General features: G+C 50.3%; 1 protein-coding gene across 1 annotated transcript; it reads left to right on the top strand.

The window, feature by feature from the left end:
- The first annotated feature begins 2,718 nt into the window (after nucleotides 1-2,718).
- On the top strand, nucleotides 2,719-18,576 carry ACP7 (acid phosphatase 7, tartrate resistant (putative)). Its single transcript, XM_058707427.1, has 13 exons — nucleotides 2,719-2,955; nucleotides 3,676-3,957; nucleotides 10,241-10,441; nucleotides 10,749-10,931; nucleotides 11,820-11,943; nucleotides 12,157-12,219; nucleotides 12,317-12,431; nucleotides 12,522-12,629; nucleotides 12,719-12,776; nucleotides 12,855-12,922; nucleotides 13,033-13,104; nucleotides 15,957-16,094; nucleotides 18,280-18,576. The coding sequence occupies exons 2-13, from the start codon at nucleotides 3,837-3,839 to the stop codon at nucleotides 18,343-18,345; spliced, it is 1,317 nt and encodes a 438-aa protein (XP_058563410.1). The 5' UTR covers nucleotides 2,719-2,955; nucleotides 3,676-3,836; the 3' UTR covers nucleotides 18,346-18,576.
- The last annotated feature ends 4,951 nt before the right edge of the window (nucleotides 18,577-23,527 follow it).

Raw genomic sequence — 23,527 nt, 5'->3', positions numbered from 1 at the left:
GAGAGGAAATCCCAAGCAGGCTCTGCACCACCAGCCCAGAGCTGCAGGTGGGGCTTGAATTCACAAACCCGGAGAATGATCTGGGCTGAAATCAAAAGTCCGACGCTTAACCCACTGAGCCACCCAGGTACCCCAAAACTATTTTCATCATAATACTGAGATGTGTTCGTCCTTTTCACTCTCCGAAGGCTGCTCGACCTGTGGTGACATCATTGAAAGGACGGCTAACGAAATGTACGCATGTGTATTCTTGCGTTTGAAAAACTGCTCATTTTAGGGGCACCTGGGTGGCTCAGGGGGTTGAGTGTGGGACTCTTGATTTCGACTCAAGTCATGATCTCAGAGATCATGAGATGGAGCCTGGCGCTGGGATCCATGCTCACAGTGCAGAGCCTGCTTGGGCTTCTCTCTCTCTCTCTCTCTCTCTCTCTCTCTCTCTGCCCAGCGCCTCAAAATAAATAAACAAACTAAATAAAAACTTCTCGGGGCACCTATGTGGCTCAGTCGGTTGGGCATCTGACTTCAGCTCAGGTCATGATCTCGCGGTTCATGAGTTTGACCCCCCAGCATCGGGCTCTGTGCTGACAGCTGGAGCCTGCTGCGGATTCTGTCTCCTTCCCTCTCTGCCCCTCCCCTGCTCGCACTCTGCCTCTGTCTCTGTCTCTCTCAAAAAATAAATAAACAAACATTAAGAAAAAAATTTTTAAAACCTCTCCTTTTATTTTTCTTGCATGACAAGTAGCAATGGATGTAACCTGTGTGTGTGTGTGTGTGTGTGTGTGTGTGTATACACAAAACGTCTTTGGGGTCCTCAATAATTTTTAAGAGGCTACAGAAGGGCTGCTGCGATTGAAATTTACCATGTCCTTCTGTCCTACTTTCAGACTTTCAGCTCTGCCATGAGAAGAAATCAAAGACGTTTTCAAATCCCACTGAGTCATTGCAAGCCACTCAACAACGGTCTTCTGTACCTCCATTAAAACTTTGGAGTTTGCCATAATTTTCTGAACCTGCACTAGATCTTGAAGTTTAATGCATTAAGAAAGAAGCGCACATCTCACCGTATCATGTATTTGTTTTAAAAATATTTCAATATTGGGGCGCCTGGGTGGTTCAGTCGGGTAAGCGTCCAATTCTTGATGTCGGTTCAGGTCACGCTCTCAGGGTCCGTGAGATCGAGCCCCACGTCGGGCTCTGTGCTGACAGTGCAGAGCTTCCTTGGGATTCTCTCTCTTTCTCCCACTCCCTCTCCCTCTGTTCCTCCTCCACTCGCACTTTCTCTCTCTCTCTCAAAATAAATAAATAAACTTAAAAAAATTTAAAAATATTTCAAGATCTATAATTCAGTAGCATCGGTTTCCTTCGTAATCCTGTGTGTTTATTTCATGCCTGTAAAAACATGATTCAGGGAAGGGCTTCACCAGCCCGCCGGAAGCTCTTTAGCACAAAAAAAGTTTAACGTTTATTTATTTTTGAGACAGAGACCGAGCATGAACGGGGGAGGGTCAGAGAGAGAGGGAGACACAGAATCCGAAACAGGTTCCAGGCTCTGAGCGGTCAGCACAGAGCCCGACGCGGGGCTCAAACTCACGCACCGTGAGATCGTGACCTGAGCCGAAGTCGGCCGCTCGGCCGCTCAACCAACTGAGCCACCCAGGCGCCCCACAAAAAAAGTTTAGAAGCCTCAGCTTCTGCAAGAAAAACAAAAAGCAAGGGCAACTTACAATTGGGGGCGGGAGTGGGAATTGAGGGTGTTTGAGGATGAAAGAATTGAGTATTGTTACATTTTAAGCTGTAACGGGGACTCTGGAAGGTGAAAAAAAAAATCCGAACAGTACAAAAGGCCCATCTGGAACCCCGCCCCCCTTCAGTGTCACTCCGAAATCTGTTGTACCCAACCTGGGGACATTGCTGTACCTTGAATTACAAAAACCAAGCAGGTGGGGTCATTTTATCTGCTGCTGGGAAGAGAGAACAATCGAAAACCTGGACCCTCCATACTTTTTCTGCTGCTGGAGGAACCCCCAAACATATTTTGTGGCAAGCCACACTCAACCTCCGAACAGCACCCGAAGGTTTACTGGAAAATTCTCACTTGCTCCCACCTAGACCTCAGACCCATTTCTGGAGTTCATGCAATAATAATAATAATAATAATAATAATAAATAATAAAGCAGCTGATTCTTATCCAGCCTTTATTCTGGGCCAGGCCGGTTCTCAGCCTGACATTGCCTCACCTGCTTTAAGCCTCACACCCGCCCATAGGATATGCACTATTAATACCTTCGTTTTACGCGAGAAGATGCCATGGCTCAGCGAGGTTAAGCAACCCGCCGAGGGCGCACAGCCCAGAAGCGGCACTGTCTTTCTTGGATTTGGATTTTGTGTTTTCAGTGTGCCCCGGGGTTGAGTGGGGGTTGCGGGGGGGGGGGGGGAATCCGTGAGCTAAGGTTGGAGAAGGAGGAAGGTGGAAGGGGTTTAGAGGAAGACGAGCCGGCTGGAAGGGATGGGGGAATCGAATCGCCTGGGTCGCAGACCCCCGCTGCTGGCACACGTGGGTACCGCGGGATCTGGCAGCTCCAGGGGTGGGAGCCAGCGTCCGTGCCCTGGGGGCTCCGCAGGCGCGGGGTGGGGCGCCTGGGAGACCAGCTCAGCCTTACCTGTCTCGGCGCTCATCTGGTGGTCAACCTGGAGGTGGTGGCTGCGGCACCAAACCTTTCTGGGCCCCCCATCCCACGCCCCACCCTGGGTGGGCGGTGGGGCGCCCAGGACCGGCCGGACCTGTGTGGCCCGGGGCCCGGGTTGCCTGGGGAGCCTGTCACCTCGAGAAGGCAGGCTCTTCCGGGGCTGGGACAGCTGTGGGCGGCAGGATGCCACGATGCCTGCACACTCATAAATACCGCCGCCGCACGGGTGGCCAGAGACGCGCGTGCGGGCAGCTGGCGCCCCCGAGGGTGAGCCGGGGACCGGGAGGGCGTCCCCCGCCCCAGCTCCCGGCGTCCGGGCTGACGGTCCTGGCCCGGCTGTGCCCCGGCAGGTCCTGGGGGAGCTGGAGAGCGAACGGGAGCCGGCCAGAAGGGGCTGGGGAGAAGGGGGTGGGTATGCAGGTGCAGCGCCGGGGGCTGGATTGGGGTCGCCGAGGCAGGATGGGACGCTGGGGAGAGGGCAGAGAGGCTGGGGCCGCCTCCGGAGGGTGGAATTCCGGGGGGGATCTGGGGTTGGAGTGGGGGGGCGACGACGAGGTCTGAGAGCCGAGTGCAATGCTAGGGGTGGAGGTAAAAAGGTGAAAAAGCTGCGGTTGCTGAGAGCAGGCGGAGTGCTGGTTACGGGGTTGCCAAGGGCAACTTGCTCCCCCGAGCCCCCACCCCACTCCCAAACCTGTCACCGAGAGTGAGCTGCGCTTAACGGCAGGAGCTCTGGGGCCGGGACCCCTGGGTTCCAGTCCCGGCTCCATCACATCCCCAGCTGTGCCCTGAATCCCTGTTGCTCATTTCCCTCCTGGGTGACACAGGGGACACCCGGTGACACGGGGATGATCACAGTAGCCACCACACATAGGAATGTTGTGAGGCGGCCGTGACTTAATCTATGCAAAGTGCCTAGCACACAGCGAGTCTCGGGACATCGGGACATCGGGCGCTTGGTAATGATCAACACGCTTGTTTTCCCTGCAGCATCCGGATAACCGTCCTGCCTCCCTCCCCCCAGCATCGCCTGCGCTCCCTCCACTCTGCCTCCCAGGCTCTTCGCGTGTTCGTGATCTTCGCGCTGTTCCGGAATCTGAGCTACTGTGGACCCCTCCCCTCCCCCATCTGTCCCTCACCGTCCCCTTACCATGCGCCTCCTTTGTCTCTGCTCGTCCTGCAGCTGTGTGCTCCTGTTTTTCTCCCTCGGAGTCCGAGGGGCCCCAGAGGCTCCCAGGGCCCCCCCTGAGCAAGTCCACCTGTCCTACCCGGGTAAGTTTTTGTGAGCACTTCCTGGGCATTTCCCCGGGAGGCCCAGTGGGTTGGGGGCTCCGGAATCCCATGCCAATTGTTGTGGGACCTTGGGCTTGCCCTTCCTGAGCCTCGGTTGTCTGCCTCTGTTAAATGGGGGTTCGGAGCAGTGGTGCCTCTGGCTGTGTGGGAAATGATTACCTTGTCCACCCGGTAGTAAGCATTCCCCAAAGGGGGCTGCTATTGTCCCTGCCCATTGTGTCCCCACAAATGTCCCCTCCTGATCCTTGATCTAGAGGCCGTGGTGCCCTGTGGCGGTAAGGCCTTGGACCCTGGAGCCTCTGTACCCAAACTTCCCGGGTTTTAATCCTAGTGTAAGTAGTTTAATCGTACTTACCTGCTGTGTGACCATGGGCCAGTGACTTAACCTCTCTGGTCTCAGGGTCCTCATCTGGAGAATGGGAAAATGTTAGTGTGACCTCATGGCGGGGAGTAAATGAGATATTACCTGTGAAGGGGCAAAGCGGAGCTTGGCCTGTGTGCATCCATGCTTCTCCCACATTTTTGTCTCAGGGCCCCTTGGCACAGCTAAAAATTATTGAGAACCTCAAAGACCTTTGGTTTATGTGAGCTATAGCCAAATATTTGCATCTTAGAAACTGAAACTGAGGCATTTACAAATTTTAAGTCATTTTAATGTGAACACTAATAAATCTGCTCTGCATTAGGTAAATGGCATTTTTTAATGAGATATTACTATGCAAAAGAAAAGAAATTTCATGAGAAGAGCAGCACTGGTTTACATCTTTCTAAGCCTCTTTAATGTCTGGCTTCATAGGAGACAGCCAGATTCTCCCCACATCTGCTTCTGCTGCTGTTTCAATAGGTTGCTTTGGATGATACATAGGAAGAAAATTTGGTTTCTCACGGGCACTTGGTTGAAACAGGGAGGAGGCTTTTTTCATTATTATTATTTTTTTAAATTTTTTCAACGTTTTATTTATTTTTGAGACAGGGTGAGACAGAGCATGAACAGGGGAGGGTCAGAGAGAGGGAGACACAGAATCTGAAACAGGCTCCAGGCTCTGAGCTGTCAGCACAGAGCCCGACGCGGAGCTCAAACTCACGGACCGCGAGATCATGACCTGAGCTGAAGTCGGCCGCTTAACCGACTGAGCCACCCAGGCGCCCCTCATTATTATTTTTTTAATGTTTTATTTTATTTTTGAGAGAGAGAGAGAGAGAAGAGAGAGAGAGAGAGAGAGAGAGCATGAGCAGGGGAGGGGCAGAGAGAATGGGAGACAGAGAATCTGAAGCAGGCTCCAGGCTCTGAGCTGGCAGCACAGAGCCCTCTGTGGGGCTTGAACTCATGAGAGGTGAGATCATGACCGATGCAACCGGCTGAGCCACCGAGGCGCCCCCGGGGAGCAGGCTTTTAAAAGGAGTTTCAAATTGTTGTGCCTATAGCTTTTCGATACTGCACCAAATCTCAGCACACAGCCCTGTCTGTCTTTAAAATAATTTTAGCTTTTTATTTTACAATAATTTTAGACTTATGGAAGAGTTGCAGAGAGAGTGCAGAGTTCCTGTACCCCCTTCACCCAGCTTCCCGAAATGTCAATGTCTTACGTACCCATGGTACTGTTGTCAAGGCTAAGAAATTAACATTGGCATCATATCACTAACTGAACTATGGACTTCACCCATCTTTCCACTAATGTCTTCATTCTAATCCAGGATTCAACCCACGACTCCACACTGCTTCTGACTCTGTCTCTAATCTCCTCCTCTCTGTAACAGCTCCTGAGTCTTTCCTTGTTGGTTTTTTGTTTGTTTGTTTGTTTGTTTGTTTTTAAAAAAATTTTTTTTAACGTTTATTTATTTTTGAGACAGAGAGAGACAGAGCATGAACGGGGGAGGGTCAGAGAGAGAGAGGGAGACACAGAATCGGAAGCAGGCTCCAGACTCTGAGCCGTCAGCCCAGAGCCCGACGCGGGGCTCAAACTCACGGACCGTGAGATCATGACCTGAGCTGAAGTCGGACGCTTAACCGACTGAGCCACCCAGGCACCCCTGTTTGTTTGTTTGTTTGTTTTTTTTTTATTTTTTTTTTATTTTATTTTTTTTATTTATTTTTGGACAGAGAGAGACAGAGCATGAACGGGGGAGGGGCAGAGAGAGAGGGAGACACAGAATCGGAAACAGGCTCCAGGCTCCGAGCCATCAGCCCAGAGCGTGACGCGGGGCTCGAACTCACAGACCGCGAGATCGTGACCTGGCTGAAGTCGGACGCTTAACCGACTGCGCCACCCAGGCGCCCCATGTTTGTTTGTTTTTTTAATGTCCTTGACACTTGAGGAAGAGCGTGGCCTAAAGGTTAGTTGCAATGTAGAACCTGAAACTCACAAACACACTGCTTTGGCGTTTGTTGACCAACTGACCCAGGACAAGGCACTTTGCCTGGAAGCCTCTGTAAAATGGAACAACGATAAAACCCATCTCATGGTGCTGCTGTGGAAATCCAGTGGGATGACAGCTGTCCCTTGTTTGGCCTGCACAGTAACAAGAGCAAATAGACTCTTACTAAGTCCCTCAGATAGATAACTCACTTCACCTCAAATTGGATCTTATGCTGTAGGTACTATTGGTACTCCCATTTTACAGGAGCATAAACTGAGGCTCGTGGCAGTGAGGAGTCTGACCCTGGGTCACGCAGTCTGGAATTTGAACGCAGGCAGGCTGGCTCAAGAGCCTAAGATATTTGTTTTAAAACTTAAACTTGTACTCATTAAAAAAAATTTTTTTTAATATATTTATTTATTTTCGAGGGACAGAGCGCAAGCGGGGGAGGGGCAGAGAGAAAAGGAGACACAGAATCCAAAGCAGGCTCCAGGATCCGAGCTGTCAGCACCGAGCCCAACGCGGGGCTCGAACTCACAAACCGTGAGTTCATGACCTGAGTTGAAGTCAGATGCTTAACCGACTAAGCCACCCAGGCGCCGCCCCCCCCACCCCACTTCTACTAATTTTAGATTTAACAGAAAATTAGAGTTTCCTTCTCCCCCGGTTTCTCTTAGTGTTATGTTAGCGTCTCACATAATTACGGTCTGATTATTAAGCCGGGAGGTTAACATCGGTACAATACTATTAACTGAACTAGAGACCCTGTTCCTATGTCAGCACTTTTTCCGCTTGGTTATTTTGTCATTCAGCATTTAGTTGTTCTCTTTAGTCATCTCCAATCTGCCAGTTGCAAAGTCTTTCCTTGTCTTTCGTGCTCTCGACATTACTTAGCACTGAGCAGTTATTTTGTAGGGTAGCCCTCATTTGGGGCTGGTCAGGTATTTTCTCAAGATTAGGATGAAGTTATGTGTTTTTCTGGCAAGACTATCACCGCTGCGATGTTGTGTCTTTCCCGGTACCTGTTATCAGAGAGTTCATGATGCTGACACAGTTTATGGCTGTTACTGAGGCTGTTAACCTTCACCGCCTGGTTACAGGGTTGCGTTGCTGGGTTTCTCCAGGGCAGGATTTTTATTCTTCCTTTTGTGGTTAATGAGTATCTTGGGGGAGATTCCTTGAGACCATGCAAATGAATGTTTCTCTTGAAACTTCCTCCAGCCAATTTTGGCAGCTGTCAGTGGATCTTGCCTGCAACAATTGTTAGGTGGTGTTTGCCTAATTGTGGCTTTGTAACTTTCTAATTCCCTGTCTCCATCTAAGGGAAACTTTTCTGTAGGGAAAGCTGTTCCTTCCCCCCTTCATCCATCTATCCATCCATCCATCCATCCATCCATCCATCCATTCATTCTTTTATGTCAGTATAGACTTACAGATACCCACTGTTCCATTGGTTAAATATACAGTACTATTGTTATTTACTTTGTGGCTCAAACTGTCCCGGATTTGGTCTTCTGGATTTCTTTCAGATTGGCTTCTGTGTTCTTTCAACAAACCCCCATCATTTTTGGAGCACTTCCTCTTTTTCTGGGACCATAGGTTATTCCAGGCTTATCTTGTATATTTCCTGCCCCATCTTTGGAATCAACCGCTTATCCAAGGAGCCCCAGTTTCTTTCAGTGGAGAATGGGTATTTAGAAACTAAGATCTGAGCACTCGGTGTGCTCGCGGCTACCGAGGTATCATTGCTTCCAGGCCCTTTCACAGAGCTAGGCAGCATGTGTGTGTGTTACACGCGCATGTGCACATCTGTATTTTCGCGTCTATCTGTGTGTATACACTACATACCATGAGATCATGCTGATACCTCTGATTCTAAATCGAGGATTTATTTTGGCCATTTTCTTTCCTTGTTTGTAATTTCTCTCGCCAGCATCGAGAAACCTACCTTCCACTTCTACAACATGCTTGCTTATTTGCTCAATGCGAGTATGGGCATAAAGCGGTTCCGGAGAACCTTTAGTAGGTGACAACGTGTGTGTGGTCCTTTTCCTCTGTAGTCCTTTTATTTTTTATTTTTCTGAAAGGAGAGAGGTTTTGGGTTTTTTTTTTTTTAAGGTTTATTTTATTTATTTTGAGAGAGACAGAGACAACGTGGGTCAGAGAGGGGCAGAGAGAGAGGGAGACCCAGAATCTGAAGCAGTTCCAGTCTCTGAGCTGTCAGCACAGAGCCCAACGGGGCGCCCGAACCCACAAACCGGGAGATCATGACCTGAACTGAAATCAAGAGTCAGGCACTTAACCGACTGAGCCACCCAGGCGCCCCACCCCTGTTCACTTTTTAAGTATAGTTACCTCCATTGGTCAGTATTTATATTCCATACTGGCTTCTCCCCACCTCCTGGGTGGCTTTAATTGTTAGTTTATTTGGGGCGTGCGTGAAGGAAATTTGAAGCGGGACTATAATTCTAAGAGTCAGAATTACACAAAAAGGTAGTGTTTTCTCCCCTGGTCTTTCCTGCTCCGTTCCTGTCCCCCCCTTTTCTACCCCATCCACCCCATGTAAGTAACCCATCTATTTCCTTTCTGCTGTATCCTTCCTGTATTTCTTTGGTAGAAACGAGTAGATAACTTGTGTATATCCTCTTACATGAAGAGTAGCTGACTATAGGCACAAATAAGGGAGGGGCAGAGAGAGAGAGGGAGACACAGAATCCCAAGCAGGCTCCAGGCTCCGAGCTGTCAGCACAGAACCGGGCGCGGGGCTTGAACTCACCAACCGCGAGATCATGACCTGAGCCGAAGGCGGATGCTTAACTGAGCCACCCAGGTACCCCGACATTTAAGAATTTTGAACTGTCACTTAAAAGTTTGGATTTCTGGGGTGCCTGGGTGGTTCAGCCCGTTAAGGGGCCAGCTCTTGATTTCGGCGCAGGACGTGATCTCACGGTTCGTGGGATTGAGCCCCGCATCCCGCTCCGCGCTAAAGCATGGAACCTGCTTGGGATTCTCACTCTCTCTCTCTTTCTGTCTCAAAATAGATAAATACATTTTAAAAAATGTTTTAAAAAGTTTGTATTTGTGTGTACATCTATGTATCTATATCTATGTCTATATCTATATCTATGTCTATATCTATATCTATGTAATGTAAAACCACCACATAGAGACTTAGTCTAGAAGTTGACAGATTTCGTGGCACTGGGCCCACATGGTGGCTGTCACCAGAGCCAGCGATGGCCGCCCCTTTGAGATAGGGCAGGGTCTACAGTTGGCCACACACACCATAACTCCTTGCTGCCTTATTCCTTCCAGCTGGCCCTTGTCTCCGTCTATATTACCCAGCAGGCTTCTAGACATCTAAATTTATAACCCCTAAATAATATCAGGTATGGGGGTGCCTGGTGACATTGGGGAGCCTACCTGAGATTCTCTCTCTCTCTGCCCCTCCCCAGCTCGCGCTCTCTCACTCTCTCTCTCAAATAAATAAATTAAAAAAAAATTTTTTTTAAATCATGTATGTAAAGTGGCACAAGGTCTGCCCAGAGTGAATAATGATATTAATAATGTAATCCCAGCTGCACTGTTGCAGGCGCTTTACTTGTATTTACTCACCTAAGCCTCATCAAAACCCTGTAGAGTAGATATTATTGTTATTCTACCTTACAGATGAGGAAACTGGGGCTCAGAGAGGTGAAGCGAATTGCTCAGGGAAGCACAGCTTAGAAACGGCAGAGCCGGGATTGAACTTGGGGAGCTCCGGAACTGTGTCCCTTGACTCCTCGGTGTTCCGGAGCTCTTAGTTATTGGCCCTCACTCTCTGTGCATCCTTCCCTTCCCCCCCCTCAGCCCCCCCCCCCCCCAGGCCTCACCGCCCAGCCCCACTCTGTTCCTTTCTCCCCAGGTGAGCCAGGCTCCATGACGGTAACCTGGACCACGTGGGTCCCCACCCACTCTGAAGTGCAGTTTGGCCTACAGTTGACGGGGCCCCTGCCCCTCCGGGCCCAGGGCACCTTCAGCCCCTTCGTGGATGGGGGCATCCTCCAGCGGAAGTTCTATATACACCGAGTCACGCTGCGGGGGCTGCTGCCGGGGGCCCAGTACGGTGAGAGGGGCCCCGGACCCAAGTGTTGAGGGGAGCAGGAAGAGGAGTGCGGTGTAGACTAGAAGCTACTACCACCAGCAGGGGGCTCGGGCTGGGCTGGTAACTGCTCTGTTTACCCGGACCCCATTGTAGGAGACCTTGAAGATGAAAATGGAAGGCGCTGGGGTCCGGGGCCGGGTGGACCAGAGGGCACGGGTCAGAACCCTTCGATTCCCCACCGCCTCCCCCCACCAGCTGAAGGTGGATGGCGGTGGAGGAGACGGCCGGGGGTGCCCCTCACTGACCACGACCTTTCCCTTTCCCTCAGTTTACCGCTGCGGCAGTTCTCGGGGCTGGAGCCGTCGGTTCCGCTTCAGGGCCCTGAAGAACGGTCCCCACTGGAGTCCCCGCCTGGCTGTGTTTGGGGACCTGGGGGCTGACAACCCGAAGGCCTTACCCCGGCTGCGCAGGGACACCCAGCAGGGCATGTATGATGCTGTTCTCCATGTGGGTGAGGCATCGGCAAGGGTGTGCCCAGAGGTGTGGGGTGGGGCGTGGGTGGGAGGACTGTTGAGGGGACCTGGCCGGGGCCAGTGTGGTTCTGAAGGGACCGGGGATGCGCCTGACCTTGGCGATGGTGTCTATGGTTAACCAGAACGCGCGGGTGAGAATCCCAGCTCCAACACGTAGAGCGTTGCTTTTGTCCTCTGCGTTATTCCCCTGTGACAGCTGAGACTGGGTCAGAATTCACGGGACTGTCGTCATGACTAAATAGTTGACATTGCCCCAGCATGCTGTAAGTGCTACATGTTCATTGTCATTATCATTGCTGCTGTGGCTTCGAGGGACAGGGAAACAGATGGGAGATGGAGATTGGGGCTGATAAGGTTCAAGGCCGCAGACTCTGGAATCAGACTCTCGGGGCTTGATTCCTGGGTCTTTACTAGCCAGCCTTGTGACCTTGCACGGGCCCCCTGGGCCTCAGTTTCCCCGTTTGAAGTGAGGTCATAATAATATCCACCTCAGAGGGTGTATTGAAGATTCAGGTGATCAAGAATGTAAAGCATTTGGAACTGTGCCTGGTACGAAACCAGTATCAGACTGTGTCGGTCTTAACATCGTTGTCCTGGGAGGGGACAAGAGGGCTGGCAAAGATGTGGGCCAGTGTAATCAGAGCACAGGAGACCAGCACGGTCCTGCGGGGGGGGGGGGGGGGGAAGGGGGCTCAGACCAGAGGTTCGGGAAACAGTCCCAAGGGCACATGTGGGTGGGTGTGAGGTAGGGATCGGAGAACCAGGATGGCTCCGAGCCAGAGTTACAGCCGACTGAGCGGCTGTCTCAGTCCTGGCAGAAGGAGAGCCGGGCCTGGGTCCTCACTCTCTCCCCGCCCGCCCCTCAGGAGACTTTGCCTACAACATGGATCAGGACAACGCTCGCGTCGGCGACAAGTTCATGCGGCTCATCGAACCTGTGGCCGCCAGTCTGCCCTACATGACCTGCCCTGGGAATCATGAAGAGCGCTAGTGAGGGCCGAGGGCTTCAGGGTGGGCGGGGGCCTGAGCGGTGAAAACAGATGTGTCCTTCTTAGTGTCTCACCTTAGTCCCTCGTGCTGCAGCTGCTGATTAGTGGAGATAAGGGCTAGGCTGGGAGCCAGACCCAGCCCAGAAGTGGGGAGGTGGGGGTGGGACCGGAGAACCCAGAGTCTCTTCCCACCCCTTTATTTCCTTTTATCCAGCAACTTCTCTCACTACAAGGCTCGCTTCAGCATGCCGGGGAACAACCAAGGCCTGTGGTACAGGTAATCTGGGGGACTTGGGGGACTGGCTTCCCTCCCCCGAAGGGTGGGAGTTGCAGAGGAGACCCCGCCTTCGACCCATGCCCTTTGACCCCTCCAGCTGGGATCTGGGCCCCGCGCACATCATCTCCTTCTCCACCGAAGTGTATTTCTTCCTCAATTATGGCCGCCACCTCGTAGAGAGACAGTTCCACTGGCTGGAGAGCGACCTCCAGGTAACCTGGCTGGAGGTCCCCTCTCATCCCCTGACCAGCCTGCCCTCCCCTCCCCTCTCCCTGCCTCTCACTCTGGGCCCTTCTCTCCAGAAAGCCAATAAGAACCGGGCGGCCCGGCCGTGGATCATCACCATGGGCCACCGGCCCATGTACTGTTCCAACGCAGACTTGGACGACTGTACATGGCATGAAAGCAAGGTGGGGACCCCCTCCCTGGGGTGGGGTGCCGAGCGCCACGTGGGGGGCCGGCCCAATTCACCACTCACCTCCTCTGTCGCCCTGCCCAGGTTCGCAAAGGCCTCCTTGGCAAGTTGTATGGGTTGGAGGACCTTTTCTACAAACACGGTGAGTGACCCGGGGGAGTTCCCCACCCCCTGATCTCTCCAGGGTCAAGGGGCTTGACCCCCACTTTTTCTGTCTCAGGGGTCGACCTGCAGCTGTGGGCTCACGAGCACTCATACGAACGGCTGTGGCCCATTTACGACTACCAGGTGAGGCTCAGGGAGGGCCAAGGGCCCGTGTGGCTGGTGTCAGTGGACCCCTGGACGCCCCGGGGTGTAGCCTGTTGTGACATGCCCCTCCTCCTCGCTCCCTTCTCCAGGTGTTTAATGGCAGCCGAGAGATGCCGTATACCAACCCCCGAGGCCCCGTCCACATCATCACTGGATCTGCTGTGAGCAGGGCGGGAAGGGGGCGCCTTCGGCTTCTTGCCTCTTGACTTTCATCGCCTCTTGTACTGACCTCGGTGCTAGGTGCTTTGTATTGTCACCGTCACCAACTCTCAACCCGAGAGCGTTAGGTGCCCCTAGTAGCATGCCCATTGTACAGATGTGGAAACAGAGGCACAGGCAGTCAGATGCTCGTTCAGTAGTGGGTTCAGTAAGTGGCAGGGGTTGCCCCGGTCACCGGATGATCCAGAGGCACCAGGCTTATCATTATCCTCATCGCACCTGAACTCCAGACTAGTCCCATTCCCCCGAGCTTCTCACTAACGACCGCCCCCTGTTCCGGGATCCCACACTGTGCCCAGTATCTTGTGTCTCCCGAGTCTTGTCCCATCGGTGACGGTTCCTCCGTCTTGCGTTGTCGTTCATCCTTCACATTTCGGAAGACTCCCGGCCAGTTGTCTGGCAGAATGGCCCTTGGGTCTGGGCATGTCTGACGCTGAGCCTCGGGTTATGCATTCGGGGCAAGACAGTGCCCGGACGTCACCCAGAAGTGATGGTGTGACCGGGGGTGACGTGCCGTCTGTGTGTCTCATTCCTGGAGGTGTTTCCCTGCGTCACCTGGTGAAGGAGGTGTCTGCTGGGTTCCTCCACCGTGAGTGTATTATGGCTCTCTTTCTAGTTAATAAGTGTCTTCAGGGAGACACTTTGCCGCCATGCAAATATCCCGTCTGTCCTCAAGTTTTCACCCACTGAGTTTTGAATCCCTTGGCGGGTCTTGCCTGCAAGAATTATTGCTGTGGTGTTCTGATGGGGAGCTTCTATTTCCCGCGTTCCTCCTAGATTTATTAATTAGAAGCCTCCCATGAGGAAAAGTTGTCCCTTCTGTTCCATTTATGTAGTTATTGATTTATACCAGTCTGGACTCACGGGTAATGATTCTATCCTGTGGGCGATAATCTGATACGACCGCTATTACCTTACTGCTCCTGTTTTGGTCACTGGGAAGGCTTCCGGTCAGGTCCTGTGTTTTTTCTCCCACGTGCCCCTGTCATTCGGTGAGCACTTCCTTATTTTTTGGCGCTCCAAGGTGCTCCAGGATCATCTTGTGTTTTCCTGCCCCCCGCCCTCTGCCTTGCAATCACTCATTTCTGCGAGGAGAGAGGGCTTGTTTTTTAAGCCAGTTCTTTTTTTTTTTATTTTTTTTAATTTTTTTTTTTTCAACATTTTTTATTTATTTTTGGGACAGAGAGAGACAGAGCATGAACGGGGGAGGGGCAGAGAGAGAGGGAGACACAGAATCGGAAACAGGCTCCAGGCTCCGAGCCATCGGCCCCGAGCCTGACGCGGGGCTCGAACTCACGGACCGCGAGATCGTGACCTGGCTGAAGTCGGACGCTTAACCGACCGCGCCACCCAGGCGCCCCAAGCCAGTTCTTAACAAATCAGGACGATCAAAGTAAGAACCACTTGTGACAAAAGTTCAAACAGTGCAGGGGGCAGGAGGTGAACACCAGCCCTCCACACCCCTTCGTAGTCCTACTCTGTTGTTCTGGCTCTTGGATGGCATTTTAGAATGTTCTCTGCATGTACAACGGAGTCATTGTCTTGATAGAGATGTGTTACTGTATTGCCCACTTTTAAAAAACAACTTGGATCATGCTTCATACCCTAGGGGTTCTCAGCTTTGGTGCGCATACCGTGGGGAAGTTTTAAAACTCCCACGTCTGGGCCCCACTCCACAACAAACACGAGAATCTTCGAGAAAGGGGCCCTGACATTGGCCCCGTGTTGGCCACCACCTGGAGCAGGAAATAGACTGTGGTCAGCACCAGAAGACTCCTCATACCCCTACGTGATCGCTGTTCTGAACTTTAATCAGCAGAGATTGTTTTTTTTTCTTTGATTTTAAATTTTGACATTCCTTCAGACTTCCAGAACAGTTGCAAAAATACAAAGACTTTCCATATCCCCTTTACCAACATTTCCCAAGTGTGAACATTTAGCTGCCTTTGTTGTAATCTCTATGTTATTTTATTTGCTGTAGTTATTATTCTATTATTAATGTTTTATAATTTTATCTTATTATATATAATTATTACTAATATATATTATTACTCCTGGAGAGATCATTTGGGACCTTGCCAATATCTGGCTATTCCTCAAACTTTCACCATTAGTTTCACGATCTACTGATGATTCTTGCTTCCATCTGTTATTACAGTGATGGCTGCTTCCATCCGTTATTATAGTGATGGCTGCTTCCATTTGTTATTATAGTGATGGCTGCTTCCATTAGTTATTATAGTGATGGCTGCTTCCATTAGTTATTACAATGATGGCAGTCCCTCATGGTCTCTGCTCATGTGGCCTGGTGTTTGTTGTTTGTAGAGGATGAACACACCCTCTCCCCCAGGCACTGGTGATTTAAAAAGCTTTCTTGGGGAGTCTGCTGTGCAGCCAGTGTTGAGACCCACTGGTTTTTATCTATTTTGCGTTTTCCCTTTTATTATACATCTTGGCCACCTTTCTGTAGAGCCCTGCTTTGTGATGGCTATGCTATAATTTATTTAACGGACCCCCACTGATGGGCATTTGGGTGACTTCCAGCTCAGGGCTTTTACAGAAAATGCTGCAGTGGGCAGTCTTTTCCAGCCATGCACTTTTCTAGAAGTCAGAGACCCAGGGCACAGGAAGCCTGGCTGGGTCAAAACCCTCAATGCTGAGCATCAGTGAGGTCAAGTCTTAACGGATTTTGCCCTCCTTGGGGGCAGGAGGGTCCTGGCCCGGGAGGTTGTTTCTGCTCCTTGCGGGTCCTCCACCCTCCCCAGCCCTGGGTCTGAATGATTCTGTCTGGCAGGGCTGTGAGGAGCGGCTGACCCCCTTCTCCCTCTTCCCGCGGCCCTGGAGCGCCTTGCGCGTGAAAGAGTACGGGTACACGCGGCTGCACATCCTCAATGGAAGCCACATCCACATCCAGCAGGTGTCCGACGACCAGGTCAGTGAGCAGTGGTCCAATCACCACCCTGAGTAACCGAGCCTGGCGTGTTCTGGAGTCGAGTGGTTAAAAACAGGGACTTCAGGGGCGCCTGGGTGGCTCAGTCGGTTAAGCGGCCCACTTACTCTCAGGTCATAATCTCCCGCTTTGTGAGTTCGAGCCCACGTCGGTCTCTGTGCTGACAGCTCAGAGCCTGGAGCCTGCTTCGAGTTCTGTGTCTCCCCTCTCTCTGCTCCTGCCTTGCTCACCCTCTGTTTCTCTCTCTCTCTCTCAAAAAAAAAAGAACATTAAAAAATTAAAAAAACCAAAACCAAAACAAAACCAAAAACAAAAACACACGGACTCCAGAGCTGGAAATCCTGGGCTCAAATCCTGCCTCTGCTACTTACCAGCTGGATGACCTCGAGCAACTTATTTCAACTATTTGAGCCACAATTTTCCCATCTGTTAAAGGGGATGATAATAGTTGAATGACTTATAGAGAAGTGCGGAGAACGGTTTCCCAAACGTGGTAAATTCCATAGGTGTTTATCAACATGAAGCAGGGACTGAAAGAGGTGGGAAACCAATATGACATGTGGGTGGCTGAGACGGCTTAAGGTTAGATGCACCCAAATAATCACGGTTCACCATTATTTTTGCCACTGTAATTTTAAAATAATAATTATGATGATGATTTATTGAGCACCTGTTGTATATCCGATGCTGTGCTAGATGCTTTCCATCTCGTAGTATTTGAATCACGAGAGCCATCACATGGGGTGGGTTTTCTTTCCATTTTACAGATGAGATAACTGAGGCTTAGAGACAGGAAATAATTTTCCAAGGGTCACACAGCTGGAGGGTGACAGAGCTGGGATATGACCCTGAAGACCATATTCTTTTCTTCTTCTTCTTCTTCTTCTTCTTCTTCTTCTTCTTCTTCTTCTCCCCCCCCCTCCTCCCTCCTCAACTATGTTCTTTTTATTATAAATAACTTCCATTTATCGAGCCCCACACGCTCCGGGGGTAGGCTTATGTGTTATCCCATTCGGTTCTCCCAGTGTGTAGAATATGGAAGTTAAGGCTCAGAGTTGGATAATGTGCTTACAGTCATGGAGAGAAAGCCGTTGCACTGGGATGTAAGTGAGGTTTGTCTGACTCTGGGGTTTGTGCTTATAATAATACCCTACACTTATACAATCCTTGCCATGCTCTGGGGCCCCTTCAGAAACATCCTTCGGGGTGCCTGGGTGGCTCAGTAGTTTGGGCATGGGCCTCTGGGTTTCAGCTCGGGTCATGATCTCACAGTTCATGGGTCTGAGTCTCAGGTCCGGCTCTGCACCGGCAGAGTGGATCCTGCTTAGGATTCTCTCTCTCCCCCCTCCCCACCCCTCCCCTACATGTGCACACACGCACTCTCCCTCAAAATACATAAACTTTTAAAAATATAAAAAATAAAAATTGGCGCCAAAAAAATAAATAAAAATAAAAATAAATAAAAGTAAAAAATAATAAAAATAAGTAAAAAATAAAATAAATAAAAATAAAAAATGATAAAAGTAAGTAAAAAATAAAATAAATAAAAATAATAAATAATAAAAATAAGTAAAATATAAAATAAATAAAAATAAAAACAATACAAGTAAGTAAAAATAAAATAAAAATAAAAAAATAAAAGTAAATAAAAATAAAAATAAAAAATAATAAAAATAAGTAAGAAGTAAATAAAAATAAAAAATAATAAAGGTAAATAAAAATAAAAAATAAAAATAAAAATAATAAAAATAAGTAAGAAATAAAAATAAAAAATAAAATTAAGTAAAAATAAAATAAAAATTAAAAATAATAAAAGTAAATAAAAATAAATAAAAATAATAAATAATAAAAATAAGTAAGAAATAAATAAAAATAAAAAATAATAAAAGTAAAAAATAATAAAAATAAAAATAAAACATAAATAAAACATAAATTTAAAAAGCCCTCTACAAATAATCTCATTTCATTCCTACAAGATCCATGATGTACGTGCTATTACTATCATGCCCACTTTTCAGATGAGGAAAACTGAGGTTCAGAGAGGTCTAGCAATTTGTCCAGTCTCACACAGCCCATTAAAGGTAGAGCTGGAATTTGAATCCAAGTCCCTGGTCCTGGAGTCTGAACGTCCAGCTGTCATTACCTCCTTTGTTTTTGTCCCTTGCAGGACGGGAAGATTGTGGACGACGTCTGGGTGGTGAGACCCCTGCTTGGCCGGATGATGTACCTCTAGGCCCAGGGGCAGCCCTGGTCAGGAGCCCTGGGCCTTGGTGCCTTGGCTAGTGTGACCGGACGCTGCCCAGGCCCGGGTGGAGAGTCAGGGCGGGCCTTGTCTCCCAGCCCTTCTGAGGCCCCATGTGGGGTGGACAGAGCCCTCGGGGAGCTGGGGCCCCTCTCCCCTCCTGGAGAGGTGGGGGTGCCCTCTGGCTGTAACGAGAGGGCAGGTGTACAGGAACCGAGTGAGGCGGGCCGCTCCTGCATAGCACTGAAGGGGCGGGGCGCCCACGGGGCCTCTGGAATAAAGAGGCTCATCGCTGCGACTCTGCACTTCCGCTGGGGGTGCCCCCTGGCCCGTCTCCTCTCCCTCCCGCGCATCACCAGCCCCGAGTCAGCAGGGTGGGCACGGCCGTCATGACACCACTCTCCGGCAGGTGGCGCTGGTGACTCTCTCCTGGGCGGGCCTTCCAGCCCAAGGCGTGCCAACCGGTGTTGCTTTGTGCCTCAGTTTCCCAGCCCAGCACTGATTTATCCTGGAGGGGAGAAGTGTTAACACTCCTGCCTCCAAGCTAGTGGTGCTTACACGGACCTGCCTGTTTTCTTCCCCTTTCCCCTTCCTCTTCTCAGCCCCCTCTGTCTTTCTCCTCGACCATTATTTACTGGGCGTCTACCGTGTACCAGGCCCTGTTCTCAGCCCTGGGGGACCGCTGTGAACAAGTCCGAGATCTCTGCCTTCACGGAACTCATGCCCTAACCAGGGGGTCAGAGAGCAAACACAATAAGAAAAATCGGAAGCAGGGTAACTATTGATAAGTGCTCCCCCAAAGCAGGGAAGGGCCATGAGGGGGGCCACTTGTAATTTTCACCAGGACAGTCAGGGAGACCTCGCTGAGAGGGTGACATTTGATCTGAAGGAGTCAGAGGGAGTAGCCACAGGAGCAGAGTGTTCTGGGCAGAGGAACGGCCAGTGCAAAGGCCCTGAGGCAGAAACGTGGCTGGCCCTGCCGGGGTGTCGAAGTGGAAGTGGAGGCCGGGGCGGCTGGGGCAGAGTGAGTGAGGGGGAGAGAGGGGCAGAGAGGGGTGACAGGGAAAGATCAGAGGACTTTGTCCTCTATCCTATGTGCAGTGGAGCCACAGGAGGGCTCTAAGCTGGTGACAGACCTCCGACTCCGGGAATCCAAGGCCGAGCTGGGCTCCAGCCCCAGGGCTCAGGGCTTCCCTGAGGCAGCCCGTGGGTCCCCAGCTCTGCAGGCTCACCTCGTCTTAATCACTCTATGAGCTGCACGGGCTCAGCTTTCTCAAACCAGTCCATCCCCGGGCTGACACTTTCTGGGAGGGTGGGTCTGTCTCCCCCACTGGACTGTCCATCCCCGGAGGGCGGTGCCCAGGGCTCTCCCCGGCATAGCCCAGCACAAGGTAGGTGCTTAATAAATATTTATTGCCTTACTGATGGCCACCATATGCCAGGCTCCGGCGGGGCGATGCCAGGGACACGCCGGGGACAGCAATGAATCTGCCCCCGCCAGGCCCCGTAGGAGTTCATGGGTGAGCAGAGAAACACAGTTACCCAACGCGGGTGACAAACAATGAGGGAATGCCACAGAGGGGTGCACCCAGCCCGTGAAGTCACCCGCTGGGCAGTCGTTGCCCTGAGCTGGTGCCCGTGTGGGCCTGGCCTGTTCCATCCCAGGCCTGGGGGAGGCTGTGAACGTGCCTGGGCGGTGGGGTCCACAGAGAGCAAAGGCCCGGCACTGGGTTTGAATCTCAGCTCTGCCCCTTCCTGTGGGGTGTGAGGTCACCAGCCCACTCTGAACCTCTGTTTTCTCATCTGTCACAAAAGGAGGCTCACACATTATGGGGTTGCCTTGGGATTAAATGAGTCTGAAAGCCTTGGTGTTGTGTTGTGTTCTTCTTTTTTTCATGGTTTTCACTTTTTGTTTAAGCTTATTTATTTATTTTAAGAAAGAGAGAGAGAGAGAGAGAGAGAGAGAGAGCACAAGTGGGGGAAGGGCAGAGAGAAGGAGAGAGTCTCAAGCAGGCTCTGCACCATCAGCACCGAGCCCGATGCAGGGCTCGAACTCACGAACTGTGAGCTCATGACCTGAGCTGAGACCAAGAGTCAGATGTTTAATAGACTGAGCCACCCAGGCGCCTCTGTCATGTCCCGCATTTAATTAGCTAGCGTGGCTCCTGGGTGGCTCAGTCGGTTGAGCGTCCCACTTCGGCTCCGGTCATGATCTCGCGGTTTGTGAGTTCGAGCCCCGCATCCGGCCCAGCGCTGACGGTGCGGAGCCTGCGTGGGATGTTGTCTCTCCTTCTCTCCGCCCCTTTTCTGCTTGTTCTCTCTCTCAAAATAAGTAAATAAATTAAAAACTTAAAAAAAAAAAAAACCCACACGGCATCCCACCCCCTACCTCCCATCACCTTTCCCTGCTTTATTTGCCTTCAGATCACGTTTGCTTTGGGACCCGCTATGGAGATACATCTTTCATGATTTATTCTTTATCTCCTCCATCGGAAACTGGGCTCCTGGGGCACGGGGGTTTCTGCCAGTTCTGTTTACCCCCGGAGTGCCAGTACCCGAAACAAAGCAGTTCCTCAATAAACACTGCTTGAGTGAATGAGGGAAGGCAGGAGACGGGCAGACAAAATGCTTAATGCGGCACCTGGCGCTGAAGGAGCAGGTAATAAATAGGAGGAACGATGGTAATTTAGGTGAATCAGATGAAGGCCTGGCCCTCGGGGTTCCCACTGCCGGGTGCGCAGGAGACAGGCACGTCTGGCCGATTGCAACACCTGTCGTGTGTGACATGCCCAGCAAGTGGCGGGTTGCAGGACGGAAGCCCCTACAGCTTCTGGGAGGGCGAAGCGGAGCGAGGCTTTTGGAGATCCACAGATCTGTGTCCAGCAAGCTGGGGTGAGTGTCCCCAGGAGGGGCGGCGGTTTTGGCCCTTGTGAGGCTTAAATTCTACTGGGAGAGATAGAGAAGAAACCATGAACAAAAATACTATCATGCGAGCATTCCGGATGGCGATCAGCACTGCGGAGAAAATACCCTGGAATTAAAGCATTGGGATAGACTCAGTCGGTTGAGCTCCGATTTCGGCTCAGGTCATGATCTCGTGGTTCGTGGGTTCGAGCCCCGCGTAGGGCTCTGTGCTGATGGCTCAGAGCCTGGAGCCTCCTTTGGATTCTGTGTGTGTCTCTCTCTCTCTCTCTCTCTCTCTCTCTCTCTGCCCCTCCCTTCTCTCTCTCTCTCTCTCTCAAAAATAAACTTTAAACATACATAAATAAATACATACATTTGAAAAATAAAGTGTCCAATTTGAGGAGTTTTGGGCCATGTGTATTCCCATGAAATCGCCACTATAATCAAGACCCGGAACATTTCCACCACCCCCAAGTTTCCCTCCTGTCCCTTTGCCGTGAATCCGTCCTGTTGTCCCCCAGCTTCAGGCAACAGCCGATCTGCCCTCTGTCACTAAAGATTCGATTTACCTTTTCCAGAAAGCTAGGAATAGAACTGTAAGAGACTGGCTTCTTTCACTCAGCCTAACACATTCGCAATTCATCCACGAGGCCCTGCTTATCAACAATTCCTTCCTTTTTATGCCGAGTAGCGTCCTGGAATGGATATATGGCAACCCGTTTATCTGTTCGCTAGTTGATGGACGTTTTGGGTTGTTTCCAGTTTCCGGCGATGTGAAAACAAGCGCTGTGGAAAAAAATAAAACAAAAAACCCCGAAACCCCCAAAACAAGCACCATGAACCTTCCTGTACGGGTCATCGCGGGAATATATGGATTCATTTCTCTGGAGTAAATACCCACGCGTGGGATCGCTGGGTCCTGTGTCTTCTGCGCTCTTTTTATGGCGGCAATCTTGTATTCCGTGACACGTTTCGAGCTCCGCTTGTCACCTTGTTTTATATTATCCATTGGTTCATGTGTTTATTATTTATCTCTCAAGCATTTATTCTCTGAAAAAGAAGAGAACTGGTTGGAAGCCTAGACCCTGAAGCCAGGCTGCCTGTGTGGCTTTGGAGAAGTTACTTAACCTCTCTGTTCCTGTTTGCCCATTTGGAGAATGGGAGTAACAAAAGTGCGTGGGATGGTTGTAGGGATTAAATGAGGTGGTGCGTGTAAAGTACTTAGCACAGGGCCGGTCACTTGAGTGTCTGACTCTTGATTCCAACTCGGGTCATGATCTCACGGTTTGTGGGTTCAAGCCCCGCGTCGGGCTCTGTGCTGGCAGCTCGGAGCCCGGAGCCTGCTTTGGATTCTGTGACTCCCTCTGTCTCTGCCCCTTCCCCCACCCCTCTCACTGTCTCTCAAAAATAAATAAACATTTTTAAAAAATCTGCTTATTAGTGGGGTGCCTGGGTGGTGCAGTTGTCTAAGCATCTGACTCTTGATCTCGGCTCAGGTCGTGATCTCGCAGTTTGTGAGTTGCAGCCCCGAATCTGGCTCTGCGTTGATGGTGCAGAGCCTGCTTGGGATTCTGTCTCTCCTTCTCTCTGCCCCTCCCCTGCTTGTGTGCATGCACTCTCTCAAAATAAATAAACTTAAGAAATTTTTTTGAAAATATGCTTATTAGCGGACCGATGCAGTTCAAATCTGTGTTATTCAAGCGTCACCTATACATTCGCATATATTCCTTTGTCTATGTCTTTTTTTCTCCCTTTAAGAACAATTCCAAGAAGAAGAATTGCATCAAAGGGTTGACAGCATTATTAAGTCTCTTCATGGATATTACCAAAAGCCTGCCCCAAGATCATAGTCCTATAAGTGGGGTATGAGAGTGGCTGTTATCTGGTATTCTCGTCAGCACTAATTATGACATAAAAATTTTTCTGAGAGATCAAAAAAGGGATCTGTTTAAGAGTTTAATATCCATTTCATTCATTTGATTTGCCAATTCCATTTTTTTTGGTATTTGTTGTATTTTAAATTCGTGTTCATGTGTTTTGCCTGTTTTTATGTTGTATGTTCATCTTTCTTACTGATTTGAAAATGCTCTTTACATATGAAGGACAGAAAGCTTTGTCTGCCATCTATGTATCGCCACTCATCTTTTCCCTTGATGTACTGAAATTTACCATTTTTTTTTTCAACGTTTTTTTTTTTTTTTAATTTTATTTTTGGGGAGGGGCAGAGAGAGAGGGAGACACAGAATCAGAAACAGGCTCCAGGCTCCGA

Source organism: Neofelis nebulosa, chromosome 17 (genome assembly GCF_028018385.1).
Source record: "Neofelis nebulosa isolate mNeoNeb1 chromosome 17, mNeoNeb1.pri, whole genome shotgun sequence".
Classification (NCBI taxonomy): Eukaryota; Metazoa; Chordata; class Mammalia; order Carnivora; family Felidae; genus Neofelis; species Neofelis nebulosa.
The sequence above is the reverse complement of the archived record's forward strand: the minus strand, read 5'-3'. Positions and strand labels throughout refer to the sequence as shown.